The sequence below is a fragment of the Pezoporus flaviventris genome, unplaced genomic scaffold, assembly GCF_033815535.1.
Source record: "Pezoporus flaviventris isolate CSIRO_AGI_PZ_B2104156 unplaced genomic scaffold, CSIRO_AGI_Pfla_v1 ptg000040l, whole genome shotgun sequence".
NCBI lineage: Eukaryota > Metazoa > Chordata > Aves > Psittaciformes > Psittacidae > Pezoporus > Pezoporus flaviventris.
The window spans coordinates 6635309-6654891 of NW_026892588.1; the positions used below are offsets into that span (position 1 = coordinate 6635309).

A 19583-nucleotide genomic window follows, 5' to 3' on the forward strand; every position below is an offset into this window, starting at 1 on the left:
AGAAAAAAACTCCCACTGACTTCAAGAGGCTTCAGATCTAGCCCACAGTGGAATAACTTCACTCCATTTTTCAAGAGACTTGAAATATCAAATATCATCTGATTATTCAGGCTTGAGTCTGCTCTCACAAAGTGTATGCAGAATTAATCTACTGGGCTACAGATGCAAAGACTGCCAGAGTCACTGCCACGCAAGGAAAAGCCACACTGCACTCATGGTGACGTGCAGTGCAGTATCACCCAGGGAGCTGTTATGCTCTTGCATTTCCTCTGAAAGCAGAACCTGGCCCACTCACAGATGAGCTGAAAAATCATCCAGTCATCTACACAACTGCCCACTTTTGTAATAATTGTTTACAGCAACACCTTCACCCATTTGACATGCTGTAAATTGGTATTGTGCCTCTCAGACTTAGAGGTGAGCACAAGACTATGTATCACAGTCCTGGGATATCAATGTTTAACCGTACTATAAAGCTTGTTACTGAGAAAGTAGTGTACGCTTTCAGCTGAATGGCTACAACCTGGAGCTAGTCTACAGCTTGAGGACTGGGGCAATAAAATGGTTTTGTCTAACAAACCACCAACAGAGATTTGCTGGTGCTGTTACTCAGAGTGTAAAACCCCAAGCGCATTCAGGACCCTCCTTTAAGGAATTAACTCTTGCTTGTTTTGCTATCCAAAGAGTGTTTACAGAAGCCAAAACAACCATGCTTGCTGTCCACTGTGCAAAGAGGTGATGACATCAAGAAGACAGGTCACAAGTCTGAGTTTATAGTCATTACACTTGCATTGGTATGGCTTTTCATCCACTCAGTATGATCTTATGACCCCACAACTTTACAACCTTCCACTCTCTAGGCTTCATAGCACCTCACCACTCTAGGTTAATCATTTCTCTGCCATTATCTGCCAAGTATTCTTATCTCTTTTCCTGTCACTTTATAACAGGGTCCTCTTATCAAGCTGTACAAAATCACGTGACAGTTTCAAACCTATCACAAGTTCCAATTCTTCTGATTAGAGACTATCATGAAATGGGATACACAGTTTACAGCAGGTCACTAATGCTGGAAAAAGTACAGAGTCCACTCAGAGGCATGCTTGTTACTTTCTGAATTCTTGGATATTTTTTGTTGTTGTTGCTCATCGTGCTGACTTTCACTGAAGGTTATTATAGCCTGGGCCTCAAGGCCAGAAAAGCTTACAGGCTGCACCTCTTTTGTACTAAATGCTGTTCACCTTGCACCCAAGGGTACTGTATATTTACACCTAATAATGTCTTCTGGTTCCCACACAGCCATCATACAGGAATCTATAAAACATGGACTTACATCAGTTGGTAAGTAACAGTTTTCTGTTTTGAAGACTCTGCATAAATACGTTAAACTTTGGTCTGTCCAAACTGAAAAACTCATTACAATTGGGCAAGCCAACAAAACTGATTAATCTGTACACGTGTTCAGGTGAAAAAGAACTGTATGATACAACATAAAAATGTAAGAAAACATAGGATGATTCAATGAATAACAATTTTCTCCAGAGATAATATGATTATCAAATACATACTCAGATAACTAATGGTATCTTTATCTATTACAATTGCTCATAACTGTGAAATTGTGCATGTGTGAGTGTATAAACGCTTGCAAAAAATAGATTTAAATTGCCTCTGGCCTGGCTATTCTTGCTGAAGAAAACCTCGGGAATGTTTTGGGGTCTTTTCTCTGATACACATGTCAAACACAGATTATTTTTTTATAGCTGGAAATGCAGATATACCATCATTCACTGGGGGCGGGTTGGATAATAAAAGTTGGTTAAGGCTTCAGAGCAGTGAGGAAGTGAATACTTTCAGTAGCATACAGGAACAGCACCCGCTCCCCACTGGAAAGCCAGGAGGCTTGGGCTGCTCTGGCTTGCAGGCACTAGAGGCATTGTCCAGCAGCTGCCCCAGGCTGTCAGGACTGCAGTGGCTGTGCAGAGCACAACGAGTGCCTGCCTCCGTTGCCTCCCTGCCCTTCTCCTCACATTTCCTATCTCATCTTATTCTGCTTCTCACCAGACATCGGGAGTGAGGCACCTTTCCTTTGGCAGGGCAATAGCATCCCCTGCCTCATCAGCCTGTACCCAGGCTGGGGCTGGGGAAGGCTTGCTAAGGGAAACCTCACCTTCACAGAGTGGAAGGCTGTTCAGAGCTGCAGGTTCCACATCCTGTAGTTTTGCAAGGTTGTACCTCAGCACACAGTTTAGGATGAAAGAAGGGAGCTTTGGCTCATGTGTGGGAACCAGGACTCACTTTCCAACTCTGGTCCCTAAGCATGTCATCACACAGCAGGCAAGGCATTCACTGATGCCGGGTGTGATATGGGCACCTCACCACCAAGGGATGCTTTGAGACTGTAGGGATGAAAGGTGCAGCAACAGCTGCAGGAAGTAGATTCAAACATAGCTGAAAACTGCTCTTAATCTCCTGGGTGGAGCTGCTGCTTCTCCTGGGGAGGAAAAGGGTGCCCACTGGAAGGGGTCCTACCTTGGACCTGGCTGTGTCCCAGGCAGCTGGCCCCTAGGGATTCCCTTCTCAAGCTCTTCACCTGCTCTATACCTCCACCACAAGAAGGGTGCCCGGCACCATAATGAGGTTTGATGGATGCAAATGGATGGCTGAAGAATTAATGTCCCATGGATCACACCACTAGACCCAGAGCCACCTGCCTCCTGGCCAGCTGTACCTGGTGGTAGCCCCACTCTGGGAGGAGCTCTCCTTAGAGAGAGTCACAGGTCACTCCAGCAGTGTTGACAAGGTATCCACAACAGCCGGAGGGCACAGGGAGCTTCCAGGCTGTTGGACATGGATGTGACCAGGGTCAAGCCACACCTGAATCAGGAGAGCTGATCCCATCAAAGCCACAGAGAAGTCAAAGTCAGAGATCCTCTGGTGCTTATCTACAGACATGGGATACTCCTTTACGCAGCTCTGACCCCAGAAACATATGGAAAATGGGGGCAAGGACAGCTTCCCAGATGGGCCTTGCTCTCTTGGGCCTTGCTCTGACTTTCCCTTTTTCTGGCTAACAGGAAGGGAAAGGTACTGGAGAAGCCTCTGGTTCTCTGCTCTCAATTGGGTTAGTAAAATAATAATACATCTCAAATATCTGAAGAGTGGTCACTTAGATACGGTTTCTCAGAGTGAAAGGCTACAACACAAGGGGAAGGAAAAATATGACACTATCAACAAAGTAAGTGCCATTTTCATGGTTTCCAAAAGACTAGCAAGTCTGGGTTGCCTAAAACCTGTGGATATGAGAAACAGATTGGCAGAAGACACAGGTTAGCAGGCTGCTTCTGTAACTATACCTCCAAAATACACTTACACGTGTGCTGTATCATGGATATACCAGGACAGATGCACAAAGCATGGCACAGAACAAGGAGGTCTAAATCCTGTGAAACTCTCTAAAATCCTGTGTGCTCTGGGTCAGCGGAAGAATTCTGCCCTTGTGTGGCATACTCACAGCCCATGGTGGCATCCCTGAAAAGCACACCTAACTCTACATTTCAAACTGATCACCATACCTGTAGGGCTTAAACATAAACAGCACTACCCTGAGGGCCTCTGCTTGGAGGTGGGGGAACCAAATAGGAAGCTGGATTCTGTTCTTATTTACATTTGGAGAGCAATTCTTTGGAAGGAAAACCTGTCCTCCCAGGGTATGAGTACAATGAGCAGCAGGGCCAAGTGTTCTTAAGAGTAAATCCCATCCCTGGCTTTTCACTTCTGTGCAGTCCTTCCCAGCACCTCCTTTGCTTTTTCCTCTCTAGCAGGAGGCCAAGAAGGTGTGATTGTGAGCACCTGCTGCCACAGCCTCCACAGCCCTCACCCCACCTCAGGCCACTTGCTGTTGGAAGAGGTGCCCTTCTCAGGGAGTGCATGCTTTGCAAAGGTGCACCCAGTGCATTCACCCATATGGGGTTAAGCCAGGTTTTGGTATAAATCAGTGGTGTGTCACAGCAAGAATGACCTAGATTTCTCCCAGCAAAGAGGACCTCATTCAGGTCCCATGAATGCAGACAAGAATCCATGATTTAAATAGCAGTGAATCTGTCACTTGGAAATCAAATATAACCAGCCTGGATTTGGAGTGTGAGTGGGCACTCCATGTTGTTGATACTTGCTTTTGGGTTTACTCTCAGACAGTCAAAGAGGCATCTGGAAATCACAAAATCTTATTAGTACATCCTATTTCCAGATGAAGAACGTCGTATGGACTGATTAATATGTTTATGGATGTGCCATGATCTTTTTCTTCTATCACATTGCAGGGCAATACAAAGCTACTTGACTAGTTTCATTTTTCCTCTAATCAGCCCCTTAGTGTCATCAGGGACACTATGCAATTTTTATAAGCATTAGTTATGTTTATTTAACAAAAATAACTGTTTCATTAACATGAAAAAATAGTTATGTAAGAGGAAAAATAATCTACTTGTAGTTTCTTACTGTGAAATTTTTCAGCTTGTAAAATGCTTACTGCCATCTTAATTTTAATGTATGTCCTCAGGCAGTGTACAGTATTATAATCAGTGCTCTTCAGTTTGCCAAGGTTTGCTTTTACATGTTGTTATTATTATCATCATTATTATTATTACGCATATATAATGAAAGTTTGCATGATTAGCAAAGGCAGCAAATATTACCTTTTAAAGCAAATATTATCTTTTAAAGCTTGGATTAAGATCTTGGCCAGCAATGATGCAGGCAAACCTTCTACAGGAGTGAACGCTTTGGGCTGACTTTTTTGTAACAGTGAACTTTTGCTGTTATTCTTTAATCAATTTTCTTTCCATTAAATACTTTTCCCATCATTATACTGCCAATGAGCTCTCTACAAAGGGGCCGTATTCACATTCACCCCCTATTTTTTCCAGTTAGTCTGATTTTAAATATCCAGTGCATGAGGCAAAGTAACAATGACGATGCCTTTAGTCCCCAGAGGGAAACCTCCAATGCCGACAAAACGCCTCTAACCACTCGTCCGTGTGGGTAATTTAAAGGTCAGCTCTCAAACTTGTCTTTAAACAGGGTGAAAGGAAAGAATTATCTGCATCAAGAGCTGTGTTTGGCTGCATTGTGGGGAAAACCATTACAACTTCTCAAGCCAAATTGTTATTAGTGTCTAGAGTTTACTCACACATTACACGAGTACATTATACACGTTACCCAGATATGCAAGCTTATCTATTAATATATATGAATACAATGAACAGACATGCATATGTACGCAACCCTTATCAAGATTTCTCAGTATAAACTATGCCTAGTTTATATTCTCAGGGTTTGTTTTATGATTTTATGCTTATGTGTTGAGAAATGTTATATGAGATCTATATGTATATATGAGCTTAAACTTTTTCATGATAAAGATCAGCTATCAAATTATTTTTAAATAAAGTCTTCCAAGCTAAAAACATAATTATTAGAGGGAAGAGGAGGAAGCAGACCTAAAACATCTGGGTTTTTGTTGTTTTTTTTTTCCACCAACAGATCGTCAGTTGCCTCAGCGAAAAGAAAATTCATTTTTAAGCCTATCTGTACAGGATAGAGATCAATTAACTCTTACGATACAGACACTAGCCCTGAGCCCTGACAGGAGTCTTTCTTTAGATATAAATATATTAGTTCTCTTCCCAGGCCAAGCTCTAGGGTTTTTAATTATATGTTCCAAAAGGGCAGCGCAGGCAGAAACAAAAGAGCCTCATCAGAAGAGTAATAAACTGCCAGTGCTGGAGAGGGACTGTGGGTTCTCGGCCGAGGAGGGTAGAGCCGGTACCGCCCGCAGCGTCCCTTCGGCCCAGCCCCTCGGCGACCCCCGCTGGCAGCGCTGCCGGCCGCGCGCACCGCGGAGCACAGGGCGGAGCAGCGGCTCTGCGTCAGGGCAGGCGGCCGCGGAGCCTCTGCTTTCGCGTTCACCGCCTCGCCTCCCAGTAGGAAGGGGGAGCCGCCTCCCCCCGCGGCAGGCAGGAGCGATTGGAAGGAGCGCGTTTTCCCGTCGCATCGTTAGCGGCAACAGGTCCAAGCAGCGCAGGGCTAGAAGGAGTTTTCCCCGCGGAGCTCATGTAATTTAACGGGAAAACACACACACACATATCTAACAGAGTTCCTGCTTGCGAAACTGGATCTTAAGTGTCCTAGTGGGTAAAGGATAAAGGCTGCCGCGTGGAAAAGGCTGCGGCTCGCTGCTGATGCCATTGACCCGGGAGGTCCCCTCCCCTCGGGCTCCGGGCAGTGCTCACCGCCTCCCCCCGGGCGCACCTCCCCGCGGCCTCATCCCTTCCACGCCTTCCAGGTTGTTCAGTAACATCTCCGCCGAAAAGCTGCCTCCCCGAAGGGAGCAGTGACAGCCCTCCCTGCGCTCCCGTGTGCCGTCCCAGGCCCCGCGGTGCGCCCGGGGCACCGGGCGGGCCGAGGTGAAGCGTTACCACCCCACATCGGTGATTCCCTTAGCAGTAAACGAAAGGCAATCACGGCGGTGCTTTACCACCCACTTGGCCCGGCTCAGACCGCACTCCGGAGCCTCCTGTAATTTCGCACCACGCCGCTGCCAGGTGTTTGTAAGGCAGCAGCGCACACCGGCTTGCGGCAGCAGCTCGGCCGGGCGTGAAATACAGCTTCTCGGGCAATAATTGCCTGCTTGGAAATGGTTCTCCATGTTGGGCCAGAGAGGATCGACATCTCCGTAAGGCAAAGTGAATGATTCGCAGCAGAAAAAAAAGGCAATAAGCTTTGGAAAGCGATCCTCTGTGGCGGGTGTTCTACTACAGAAAGTATTTCAGCCTAAAGCACGCATTCTGATTCGCTGCCAGTGGATAAAAAAAAAAAAATAGAAAAGAAAAAAAATAGTATTTTTATGCTTGGGATTGATTAGATTGGGTTGGTTTTTTTTTTAGCTCTCTAGAGAGGCCAGTTTGCTTTCTAAAGCCTGAGCTGGAGGCACTAACAGCCTCCACTCAAAGTAATCCTTAGGAGTTAAAGCAGTATGTCCTCGGCACACTGATGAGAGGAGTCTGTTTGCTACAGGATTTGGAAGGTTTCGACGTACTCCCCCCTTCGTACTGTAGGGGTGAGCTGTTTATAACAAGGTTCGGGGGGGGGGGGAGAGAATATATGAGACGAAAGGGAGGAGAGAAGAGGAGGAAAGAAGATAAAATAAAAGTGATGGGGAAGTGGGGAGGGCAGAATAGAATAGAGCTTGTGTTGGATACACTTTTCCACAGTCTCGAAAAGTTGAGCGTGAGGTGCGCGAGGTGAAGCAGCAAACTCCGGTTACGAACTTTCCCCTCTGCCGAGGGGTCCCGTCCCTGCTGCGCTGCTCCACGACATTGCCCGGAGCAGCCCCGCTCCGTGCCCGCCTGTGCCCGGGGGTGTGCTCGGGGCCATGCCGCTGCGCTGGGGCAAGCTGCGTGGCGCGGACTCCCCCTCCGCGCTCGGCTGCAGGCACCGTTTTCAGTGAGCGATTGATCAGAGCAGTTCTGGGCTGGCGGCAAATGGGAATGCCCAGCGGGAGAGGAAGCGGGGGCAGGATGCGGCATTCTCTCCTCCTTAAATACTTCCCTCCAGGTCTTTTTGAGCGGCTCTGGATTTAGACTTCCCAGCAGAAAAGTTACAGCCCTCCATAGTTCTCCAGTTTGCTTATGTGGAGTCTGTCTTGAACGTTCCCCCCAAAATTTCTCTTTCTCTAGTTTGCAGGGAAGATAAATCAGACTTTCTCCGACGCAAAGTTAGAAGGGAGCGTGCTATTTGTTGCTCATGGAGCAGACCCTCCAAGTCGGAAATGTCTCTGCTTAGGAAAAAAGGCTTTGAATTTTGCCCAGGCTCTTTGGTCTCATTGAAACTGTAAGAAATTGGAGCTTGCTTGAAATACCATCACTCAGATCCCTACCTTGAAAACAAAGAGGTGGAAGAAGCTTCAGATTATTTAAAATTAGGCAGTGGGGTTTTTAATGTAAATCTGCATACACTTAAACAGGGAAGTATAACATATTCCAGGTCTTGCTCCTTGTACTAATCAAGGCTGCCGGAGGCTCCCCGAGCCATCATGTTTTATAATTATAATTACACGCGTCAATCAAGACCTTCAGGCAAAGTCAGAACAAGGCAGGCAAACTCAGTAGAGAAATCACATTGGAAAAAAAGTCTGGAGAACTTAGTAAGGAGCCGAGAAGAGATTAGAAGAAAGGGTAATTAAGGTTGCTCAAGGCAATCGTGAGAGCTAGAACTTCATGTTAAATTAAATGTAGCCACAAGGGACCAGGTATCATTTATAATACGTACTGCCCTAAACTGTTACTTCGGAGAAATGTGGATGTGTAATAGCCACTCCAAAGTATGTTCATCCATAGCGATAGCTCGCGGAGTGGCTTTGCGATGCACAGTTTGAATTCTTTCCAAACTCTTCCCCGGCGGAATGCCATTAAGCCCACGAATAGGAGCGAAGAGCCCCAGGAGCAATGCGAGGGCCGTGCCCGAGGGGGAGTGCTGGCCGAGAAAGCCACCCCGGCCCGGGCCCACCCGGCTCCGACTGCGCTCGGACGGTTTTCGCCTGCCCTGTCCGGAAGCGGGCTTTCCTTCCCCGGCTTTCCCCTATAACGCGGGTGCCTTTCCCGAAGCAGCACGAAAGAGCGCGGCGGCACGGAGCGCCCCGGTGGGGCGTCGTCAAACGGCGTGACCCACAGAGTGGCGAGCGGGAGGGAAGGGATCGGCTCCTGCCCCGCAGCAGCCCAGCGGGCTGCAGGACCCAGGTTTGGCGGTGTCCTGCAGATGTGTATTAAACTTCGATGGTCTGCAGTAAATGTGCTCTGACAACGCCTCTCCTGCGGGGCAGGGCTGTTAGAAGGCGAAGCTCCTCTGTGAGCTGCCCCCCGCGTCCTCTGGCCACCCACCGGGCCAGCAGTATGCAGAAGCGGCCGGCCACAGGCCTCGCGGCCCTGACTGACTCCTGGCGGAGCCCGGAGGAGCGGAGCCGCCGCTGTGCTACGAGCGCCGCTGGTGCTGAGCCATCCGGGCTCGGCTCAGGGCGATGCTACACGGCGACGTCTGGGAAAGGGGTTGCTTTTAACTGGTGTATCTGGAACCAACTTCCCAAGGGCTGAGAGATACTTCTGCCTAGAAACGAGGCCATTCCCTTGGGATGGTTCTCAGCCACCCGCCTTGGCCATCGATCTGGCCGCTCCCGCAGCTCGCCATGGTGCTGTCCTAAAATTTATTCGTAGGCGAACTGCTAAATGTGAGATCATAACTTGAGAAATGTGTTGATACAGATTGAGTTCACCTGCTTGCCCTCCCGCTAGAAGGGGAATGGGGAAAAGGTGGGAATGGAAGGAGCCCGAGAGGTCCAAGCCTTTCTACACGTTGGGTCCATACCCAGAGTAGCAAAGCCTGCACAGAGAAGGAGATACACTTTCTGTTCCAGCGGTACTGGTGGTGAGTTGGCTCGGGATCTGCACTGAACTAAGCAAAGGTCCCTTCTTCCATTTACTGGATGTGAAAAGTTTGAAGTTCTATGAAAGAGCACGGTGGAGCCGGCTCTCTGCAGGTGGAGGGCTTGTCCCACGGCTGGTCACCTCGTCAGAGGTGTTTAATAGGTTACAAGTGTCCGTTTTCACAAACTTTCTCCCAGCCGATGGGAAACGCTACACCCTGCGATGGAGGTAGTTCTGCGCCTCACTTTCAATCGGAAGCAATTTTCAACGCCAAATATTTTCAGCTCTTAATATACACAACGAAGACTGAAGTGTCAGAGGGGTACGGGCAGCCCGGGCGTGGAGCTCGGATGCCTTCAAAGGTGCAAATGCCACTCATCCCACACCACCGAACCTGCGCGCCGTAACGGGAGCGCAGCGGAGCCCCCGGCCGCCCTCGGCGCAGGAAGGGCAGCGGGGCCGGACAGACCCCCTGCCCCGGCCTGGCTCGCAGAGCAACTCGCCCCCCCCCCGGCCGGCCCACGCCGCACAGGGCCTCGGGGCGGCCGGCTGTCACCGCTGAGGCACCCGCTTGCTAGAAACGACTTATTTGGGACAACTTGGAAACAAGTGCCGCTAGCTGCGCCGTGAGCCGGGAAAGGACGGCTCTTACCCAAGCAGAGGCTCTGCCAGGGCACTGGCTTTTGTGCAAACAATGCAACTGACACAGATTTCGCAAGTTTAGGGGAGGGAAACCCAAACTACCAGAACAGGTACAAGGAGCTCCAGCCCGCTTTTCTCAGGCTCCAGGACTGCGCGACGGCAACGTGGCCGCAAGGGCTGGAGTTCTCCAAGCGCTAGGGTTTCCGCTGTCTACCCCTGCCAGCTCGGAGGGAAGGAGAGGGCCGGTGTCTCCACAGCCGCCGCTGCTCGGACGGGGAGAATTGCTCCTCCGACCTCAAGGAAGCTGGAGCTCATCTGCCCTCATGCAGGGAAGAGCACCACGGGCTGGTGGTCCGTCGGGCTCCGCCGGGGAGAGGAGGGGCGGCTGCACCCCAGGCCCTCACCCCGCCCCCCGCTGTAACAACCGGGCAGGGGTGTATGCGCTGGGCAAGTCTGCGTGATCCTGTGCATGTGTGGGGCGTGTGTGTGCGCGGAGGGTGTTGCTCATCCCGCCTCTGTCTTATTGGCTGCAAGGGTGGTGTGGGGCTCCCCCCTTCGCCAGAGCCCCCAGCACCCTGCAGCCCCCTGGCTCCTGGAGCGCCTCCCCGCGGGTGCGGGGCTAAAGGTCCCGACTCGGCACCACCGCACTTGTAGAGGGGGGAGGAGGAGGAGGAGGAGGAGGAGGAAGAAAGGGAGGAGGGGGTCGGGGGTGGGAACCCTGTCTAGCAGCACCAGCGGTGGCAGAGCGCTCCTGTGCACTGTGCCGCTCCACATGGATCGGGACGCCGGGCTGCCGCCGCGCTGAGCCCCGGCCAGAGTTGCTGCAGGCTCCCGGGGTTCCTCCTTCCTCCCCGGCACCCCCCGGTCTTCCTCCTCCTCCTGTCTTCTCCACCCCCGCCGCCTGCAGCCCGACTAACGCTCCGCGGCTCCTTCAGCCGCGGACACCCGGCTGCTGTTCCCGGTGGCCGGGGCCGCTCCGTGCTCCCGTTGTAGCAGGGCAAGGGCTGGCGTGGAGCAGAGGGAGGGAAGAGGAGGAGGAAGAGGCAGCGGCCGCAGTGCACCCCTTGCTCCAGCTAAATCTGTGCTGCCGTGTCCAGGTGCTGGTGTCGCGGACGGACACGGAGCCCCCAGCCCGGCCCGCAGCCGCCTTGTCATGCTGCCCAAAGTGGAGACGGAGGCCCTGGGACTCGCACGGTCGAATGGGGAACAGGGGCAGATGCCGGAAAACATGCAAGGTAAGGGGGGAAAGGCACGGCGTTCCCACTCCGAGCACTCTCGGGCTCCCTTCAGCAAAGCGCCCCTTCGTCCTGCCAAAAAAGTTTACGGCTGCTGCCTGCGAGCTTCCCCGCCGCCACCTCCGCCCTGCCCCGCGCCCAGTCGAGCCCCTCCTTTTGTGCGCCAACTTCCAGAGTGGCTCGGCCGGGCATCGGGGACCGGGACACCAGCGCCGAAGCTGTGGCAAGGCCCCGGCCGGGAGGTGCAATCGCGGCCGGGGAGCCGTCAAGTATCTGGCTGGCGGGAACAGACGGGTTACAGAAGCCCCGCCGGTCACTGCCCGTAGACACCGGCCCTGCTGTAGATCCGGGGGACTCGGTCTAGTCCCCGGTCATGGCAAAGCTGACTCGAAGTTTATGGCAGGGGGAGTTAAGCGGGAAACTCCTGCCGAGCACCTTCGTGTGCCACACACCTCCCGAAAGGGGTCTCGAGGGCTCTGTCCCGCGTGTGCGACGCCCGCAGGCAACATCACATGTGTCAGGGGCAGCGGAGACAAACTTGGCAGTAGACAGCTTTGGGTTCGCGCCCCTGCGGGGTCCTCGGTAAGACAGCGGGATGCCCGAGCTGGGATAGGGCTGGAAATGCCTCTGCGGGGCTGGACGGGGCTGTTCCCGGTGCCCTGCTCCGGGTCGCAGCGCTGCACCCTCTCCCAGGGCCGCCGCGGGGTGTCAGCTCCCTGCCTCGGAGCCGGCCGCCCGGTAAGCGGGCAGTGCCTGCCCCGCCCCGGGCCTCTCCCGGTGCAGAAATTCGCGTCCCCACTGCTCTTTCGAAACTGTCCTTCCTGGGAGTCTGCTGGGAAGCAGAGGTGGGGTGGGACGGCAGCTTCGGAGATGCTGGGGGTGGCCCGCCCACCCCTTTGCTCGCCGTGGAGGTGGCTCCGTACCAGGGCATGGCGCTCGGAAAACCCCTAATTTCCCACTTGGCTTTTCCTGCGAGGAGGGGGGAACTTTGTCCCAGGGCTGGGCCCTGGAGCCGCGGATGCGAGCAGAGGGGAGGGCTGGGCCCTCCTCCTCCGCCTGCGGTCTCCCCGAATCCGCCCTACGCCGCTGGAAAGCGGCGATCCCCGATCCCTGTCCGCACCGAGGTCGCTCTGGAAACGTTTTCCCGGCTGCCTGCTGGTGGATCAATGTTCCCCGCTTTTTCCGGCAGCTGTCCCGAGCGCCGGGGGCAGCCCCCTTACCCTTACGGAGTGGCGGCCGGTCCGGGGACTTTGGGCGGATTCTGACTGCCCCGGTGATCCCGAACGGCGGCAGCCGCGAGGTTACCGGCAAATAGGCGACATCCTAAGCGGTGCCGCTGAGATGCCCGGCGCCTCTGGCCTTGGCCAGGAGCCCTCCGTGCCTCTAGGCTTGCCGAGCAGATCGGAGGTTTTAACAGCAGGGAAGGGGTAGAAAACCGGCCCCGCGGTGAGCGTCGTGGTTTCTTTTTGGGAGTAACCAGAGAGCCTGACTGGGCTCTTTGTGGGGCAACCCGGCTCAAGTGACCGCGCTCTGTACCTTCATTCAGCTTATTTTACCTCCCCGCTCCCCCTGAAGGCCGGCTCCTCCCCGCCTTTTACCCGAGCGGCAGAAACTTCAGGCAGCCCTGGCGCGCACGTTCCGCCCTCCCCTGCTACCGGGGAACGCTGGCTGGGCAGCCCCGACCACATCCCCCGCGGCCGGTGACTCCGGCCAGCCACGTCTCTGCTGACCCGCGGAGAGCCGAAAAGCGTCTCCCCCGACGCCGCGGGAGCGGTGGCTGCGAACCCCGGGGACTCCGGCCACGGAGCCCTCACCATAGGCCCGGCAGCGGGAGAGCGAACTGCCTCCGAGGGCAGGTTGTCACCCCCAGACAACGAGTTTGCGGGCGCGGAGGGAGCTGCTTTAACCGGGTTTTGCAAGTAAGTAACTTGCATTTAACGGCGCGCAAAAGTGCTGGGTCTGTAAGATACAAGTCTAGGCTAAGTAAATATTTGCAGGCTGATGTTGAAAGAAAACTTTAAAGGAAACAAACTGAGTTACTTTAAATGCACAAGTGACAATCTTTTCGTTCTGCTTTTTTAAAGCTTCCCCCTGATAGTTTTCGGATTTAAATGAATTAATTTACTTGGCGATTCCATAAAGTACGGACTAGGCTAACAGCACTCAGTAAATATAAATATTTAGAACCTAAAATTGAAGAGCTGAGGGGTTTTGTTCCACTTGCTAAGTATGATGTAGATTTGCCGTTGATGAAAAGTTTCATGTCTCAATGCAAGCTATGTTTTTTAAAAATAAAACTTTTTTTTCCCTCCAATCTGAATTACTTTCTCTCTACGTGAGAACAGTTGCAGAAAATTTGAGCTATTAATGTAGATTCTAATTCAATGTGCTATTTCTCCTTTCCCCAGTGTCTCAGTTTAAAATGGTGAATTACTCTTATGATGAAGACCTTGAGGAACTGTGTCCGGTCTGTGGAGATAAAGTGTCTGGGTACCATTATGGACTTCTCACCTGTGAAAGCTGCAAGGTTCTGTACTGATTACTTCATATAAACACAAGTACAGCCCCCTGCCCCTACCCCCCCAAAAAAAAAATCCCTAACTTTCAAATATAAACAGAAAAAATGATAGTTAAATAAACCAGATGTGCAATAATTTGGGTTCTTTGATACTTTTTTGTTATATTCATACAAAAAATTAACCATGGAAAAGCTTTAGGACTTAGATCTTGAAGAAATCTCATCTGCACAGATAGAAACAACTTGGACTGTTATGCATTGTAGTTTTGTCATTGCTTTTCAGCATTTTGCTATTGTGAAGTGTAGTTCTACAACAACTTTCATTCCTACCTGTCCCAAATATGGATTTTATGTGATTTATATACATTCAGAGCATTTCTGTTCCTGGAGGGTAAAGTACAAAAAGCATCCTTTTCCTATAGCTTTGCCAAATCTAATGCAGATTTATAAACATTTTTTTTCATCCTTCAATGTTACAAAGTGCAATTCTGTGGCTATAATGACTATGCACTTTTTTTTCATGCAATCTGTAACTGTCAGAGCTCACTTGACACACAAAGTCAAGTAACTCATGATTTGGTTTAGATTGTTCATTAATTTTGAGAATTAAACATTTGTAAATGCAACTTATCATATTGGAAGATAAATATCTGCATGGTTCTATTATTCTAAAGCGTTTAAGTACTTATAATTTATGGCAGTTCAAATTTGTAATGTAAAATTTTTTCAAAGTTCTTTATGGGTATTGAAGCAATGCACTGTAAAGAAAACTCCTTCACCAAAATAATGCATTTAAAAGTACCTAGCTGCATGAAAAAATTAACTTTGCACATTTTATTTGCACTAAAAAATAATCAATGAGAAATGAACAACAAGCACGTATTATGCCTCTAGTGTGCACCACTGGGTTGCACAGTAGCCAGTCGTACTCTGTAGTTCTGTTACCTTTGCAACAGTGTCCCTACTTATTTAATGTAAAACTCCTTTACAGAAAAGACTTTAATCATTTTGTAATGATTAAAGAATACAAAAGGAACTGGTCAACCTCACTGTTTCTGCTACGACTGTTAGGGGCACAGGAGACTAAAGCCAGTCTAACAAAGCTTTGACATCAGTCTATGCAACACATCACAGACACAAGATAATCTCCTGGTGGTTTTCTCCTGGGTATATCTCACTGTAATCTAAAGTAAATTATGTAACTTTGTAAGTGCTTGAGTGGTGTATGAAAAATAAGTTACAATGATTTCCATGAAATTAAATTATGAAACACACTATTCAAGTCAAACAGGCTAACTTTTCTGTCTGTCACACAGGGATTCTTTAAGCGAACAGTCCAGAATAACAAAAGGTACACGTGTATAGAGAACCAGAATTGCCAGATTGACAAAACACAGAGAAAACGATGCCCTTACTGTCGATTTCAAAAATGTCTAAGCGTTGGAATGAAATTGGAAGGTAAGAGCTACAGTCTTGCTGTATTTTCAACTATACTATAGATTAATTTTGAAAATTATAGGATTATGTATGTTATTACATGCTATTTTGTGTAATAAATGGTATGTATTTATCATGGGTTTAAAAAGATAGTAAAAGGCGAAATTGCTCAGTGAAATTGTTCCTTTATTAAAAACTCTGACTAAAGAGTAAATCACTAACAAGTAGTCAAGACCATAATCTATTTTTCCATAAATTTATGTAATTTAATATTTTATAATTTTAGAGTTTGTGAATGAATGGATCTAGATACGATAGCTTTGCATCTTTTTGAAAAGATTTAATTTAGATTAAACATGAAGTATGCAAGAAGTGTCCAGATTAGGGAAAAAAAGTCATTGCTATGGAGAGCAACCTGATTTTATTTATGTTTTATCTAGGTTTGTGTGTATATATATATTTATATGTGTACATATATGTGTGTATTCTTCTGACAATAAGGCAAAAAAAAAAAAAAAAGGAAACAGAGAAAATGAAGGTTTTTCCTCACACCAATTTGCCTTTGAGATTAAGGAACCAAATAATCTCTAAAGTTGTGTCCTATATTCTTGGGATGCTACACCTGAGATGCTATTACAAATGAAAGAGAATAAGGCATTTTGAAGTATGCTTTTTGACTTCATTTCATTTTCTCATGTACAGAGAACAATGAAAAGTGTACAATACCCTTTGAGATAACTGAAACAAAATTATCAACTCAAATTTGAGAATCATACAGAGTTCATTCTAGCTTTGGTATATAAAATATTAAAACTCAGACATCTCAGCAAATAACATTTCTGCTTGACCAAGGACAAGCTCCTAAATTCCTTAGCCTTACAAATGTACTGAAATGGCATTCACCCTAGATGCTTAACCAGGAAAAATCAGGCCAAGGAGGGAAACCATAAACCACTAAGGCAACCATAAAGGATAAGACCCAATCACCTGAGTCTGGCAAAGGAAAGCTGTTGATAAAACTGAAGATGAACAGAAAAAATCAGCCTTCTGCAGTTTGATGGATTCAATACTACTCTATTTGCCCGCAGAACTGAGCTAGCACTGACACACTGCACTACACATCCTGAATCACTCCATGGTCTTCCACATTCAAATAGTATAACAAGACATTTGAAATCCTTTTCTTATTGTTGCCATTCAGAATAAGGATAAAATACATTCACCTAGTCCTACTTAACTCCTCTCAACTGCTGACAATGATATAGGACCAAATTTTGCCTTCTGTTATTATACACAATTCACCTTAATTTCTATAGGAGTTGTGCTAAAGCATTTACTAATCCAATTTGGTTCACAGATTTTAACTGCAGAATACCTGGAGGGATATTGTTTAAAGTTAAGTGCATTTACTAGGATGGTGATTTAATGAATTTCCTGCATTTTGCTCAAAATCAACATTCAACAGCAATATTAGCAGCAACGTTTTTACTATAAATTTAAGCAAAGTGCTTGTATTTTTAAAGATACTCTAGAAAATGTACTTTAGCTTCCTTATCAACACACATACAAGTTCTTTTCCTTTGTTTAGAAAATTGGAAGAACATGTGCTTCCATAATTGTAAATACTTGTGACATTTATATGTGTATTTCCCTGATAGTGATATATATAGCCTTAAAGTCTAGTTCATAAATTACCATGGACCAGAAAAATCATTAAACGTTAAAGTCCTTATGATAATGTACAGTATTATGCGTATCTAGCATTCATAATAAATTTTTAATGTTCTACTAATCCCTAAGATAAAAAAGCTCAAGAACTTAACCTCCAGCAATCTCAGCAGTCTCAACATGTCACCAGGCTGTCAAAGGTTCCTCTTTCAATCTAATTGCCATTGGGCAAGGTGGGCTTGGCGAGAGCTCCTTGCTAGTCCATTACATATACACCATGGTGACAGACACTTCTGTGACAGAGACCACCAGTATGACTCCCAAGGCAGCTGTTGAGGTGGATTTGTTTTAATTATTTCTAATTCCAGAGATATTACAAGCCGGAACAGTGTCAATAGTTTCTGTTTCACTTCCATCTTCTGTGTGTAAAGCAGCAAGCTGACAGCTTTCTCTGCACATTCCAACGGCAGCTAAACATTTCTATAGAGCTGTTCACCCATCTAGAAATCTCTAAGTTTTATACCAACCTGAACAGAATCATCCAAAGGAAGTATTTCCTTTTTGCAAAGAAAAATGTGTTCCCCTTTGTGACTACTGAACATATCACAATTTACATTTCAGATGTTTTGCTGCGGTGGAAGGCAGTAATGGAATGATTATTATGAGACAATGTGGTCCACTGGATACGTCTCAGACAAATTCTGGACATCAGCCCTTGTTTCTTAATGACATAGTAGCTTGACATAAAACTAAATATATATTGAGATCTCCACATGATCCCATAGCAGGTGTGAAATTCCTGTAGCCAAACATTGTGTTTGTCCCTGTGTCCTAATCAATGTAAAGAGAAGTCCTTTTATGTTAGTAATTTATGCATGTGATATTTAAATTACCAGAAAAAGAGTGGCATTTATTAAGTAAAAATAAACCTTTTTCTTTAGGAATAAAAGCGCAACTCTGAATTTGGGGGAAAAAAAAAAGAAAAAAAGAAAAAAAGAAAGAAGAGTTACATTTTTTACATTTCTGCTCTGTCCTAATGTATGTTCCATTAAAGAATGTTGATTCCAAGTTTTAATTGTGAATTACTTCCTCCTCTCCCCTGACAGCTGTACGAGCTGACCGAATGCGTGGCGGTCGAAACAAGTTTGGACCAATGTACAAGAGAGACAGGGCACTGAAGCAGCAGAAGAAAGCTCTTATCCGAGCAAATGGACTTAAACTGGAAGCCATGACTCAGGTGATTCAAGCAATGCCGACTGACCTGACAATATCCTCTGCAATCCAGAACATCCATTCTGCCTCCAAGGGCCTACCTCTGAACCATACTGCCTTGCCTCCTACAGACTATGATAGAAGTCCCTTTGTAACCTCTCCAATTAGTATGACAATGCCACCCCATGGTAGTTTGCAAGGTTACCAAACCTATGGCCATTTTCCAAGCCGTGCTATCAAGTCCGAGTACCCTGACCCTTACACTAGCTCACCAGAGTCAATAATGGGCTACTCATACATGGATAGTTATCAAACGAGCTCACCAGCAAGTATTCCACATCTGATATTGGAACTCCTGAAATGTGAGCCAGATGAGCCGCAAGTCCAAGCTAAGATCATGGCGTATCTTCAGCAAGAGCAAGCAAACAGAAGCAAACATGAGAAGCTCAACACATTTGGGCTTATGTGCAAAATGGCTGACCAAACCCTCTTCTCCATTGTTGAGTGGGCTAGGAGTAGCATCTTTTTTAGAGAACTTAAGGTAGGTAACAATCTTACACTCTATTGTAATTCAATCAAGAAAAAGATTACCATTTGTTACAATGTTGTACTTCAAGGAAAAAAGCATGGTTTTTCTTCCATCTGCCCCATCTCATTGTTAGTCTACTTAGCTTGAAGTACGCAGACTATTATGAAAAGAAACTTGTAGCTGTCTTCCACCTGAGCCTGTAATTAGCTGTAGCAGAGAGATTCAAGTTTCAGTTCAGCTCTTCTGTGCTTTACTATTTATCACAACTGTTATTAACCTCCACAGAGCCTTGCATAAATTTTATTCCTCCCCTGTCAGTACTGCTCACTGTCTGGTTTGCATTCAGAGCTGTAAGCATGCCTCTTCCATCGTTCTACATTAATTTATGTAATTATTTCATTACTTCATTTACCATGGGGGGGGGGGGAAGCCATTTCTCTCCATCTCTGTATACTCATTAGACAAATCCATATTTGAAATATTTACTTTCTCAATGAGATACTATTTTGTGCATTCTTGTGTGTCTAGTTAACCGTGAATGCTGAATACTAAGCAGGGTATACACAGAATAGAAAACAAGGAGGAAGAAGAAACCTTAAAGACTCATTTTGGTTTTCATCACCATTGATATATGGGGGATTCCTTTAGTTTAGGCTGGCTACAATGACCTTTAGGTTCTTAATCTTGTTGAAGCACCCAGAAAACACCTATGCACAAGGCTCTGGTGGCCAGAAATCCTCCCATTTACATTTCTCAGATTTTTTTCTTAAGGCAATTTTGTTGTGTGTTGTGGTCAGGTTTGAAATTTTAAGCTAGAAATTTGGGATTGGACAGTAAGAGATAAACTACCACTTTTAACCACT

General features: G+C 47.5%; 1 protein-coding gene across 1 annotated transcript in view; it reads left to right on the plus strand.

Annotated features, from left to right (window-relative positions):
• The first annotated feature begins 1028 nt into the window (after positions 1 to 1028).
• NR5A2 (nuclear receptor subfamily 5 group A member 2) overlaps positions 1029 to 19583 on the plus strand; it is a 94939-nt gene continuing 76384 nt past the window's right edge. Inside the window, exons 1-5 of the mRNA XM_061465139.1 lie at positions 1029 to 1341; positions 11219 to 11356; positions 13765 to 13883; positions 15191 to 15332; positions 18086 to 18732. Of these exons, the coding sequence (XP_061321123.1) occupies positions 1278 to 1341; positions 11219 to 11356; positions 13765 to 13883; positions 15191 to 15332; positions 18086 to 18732 (1110 nt within the window). The 5' untranslated portion in view covers positions 1029 to 1277. The remainder of the gene's footprint in view (positions 1342 to 11218; positions 11357 to 13764; positions 13884 to 15190; positions 15333 to 18085; positions 18733 to 19583) is intronic.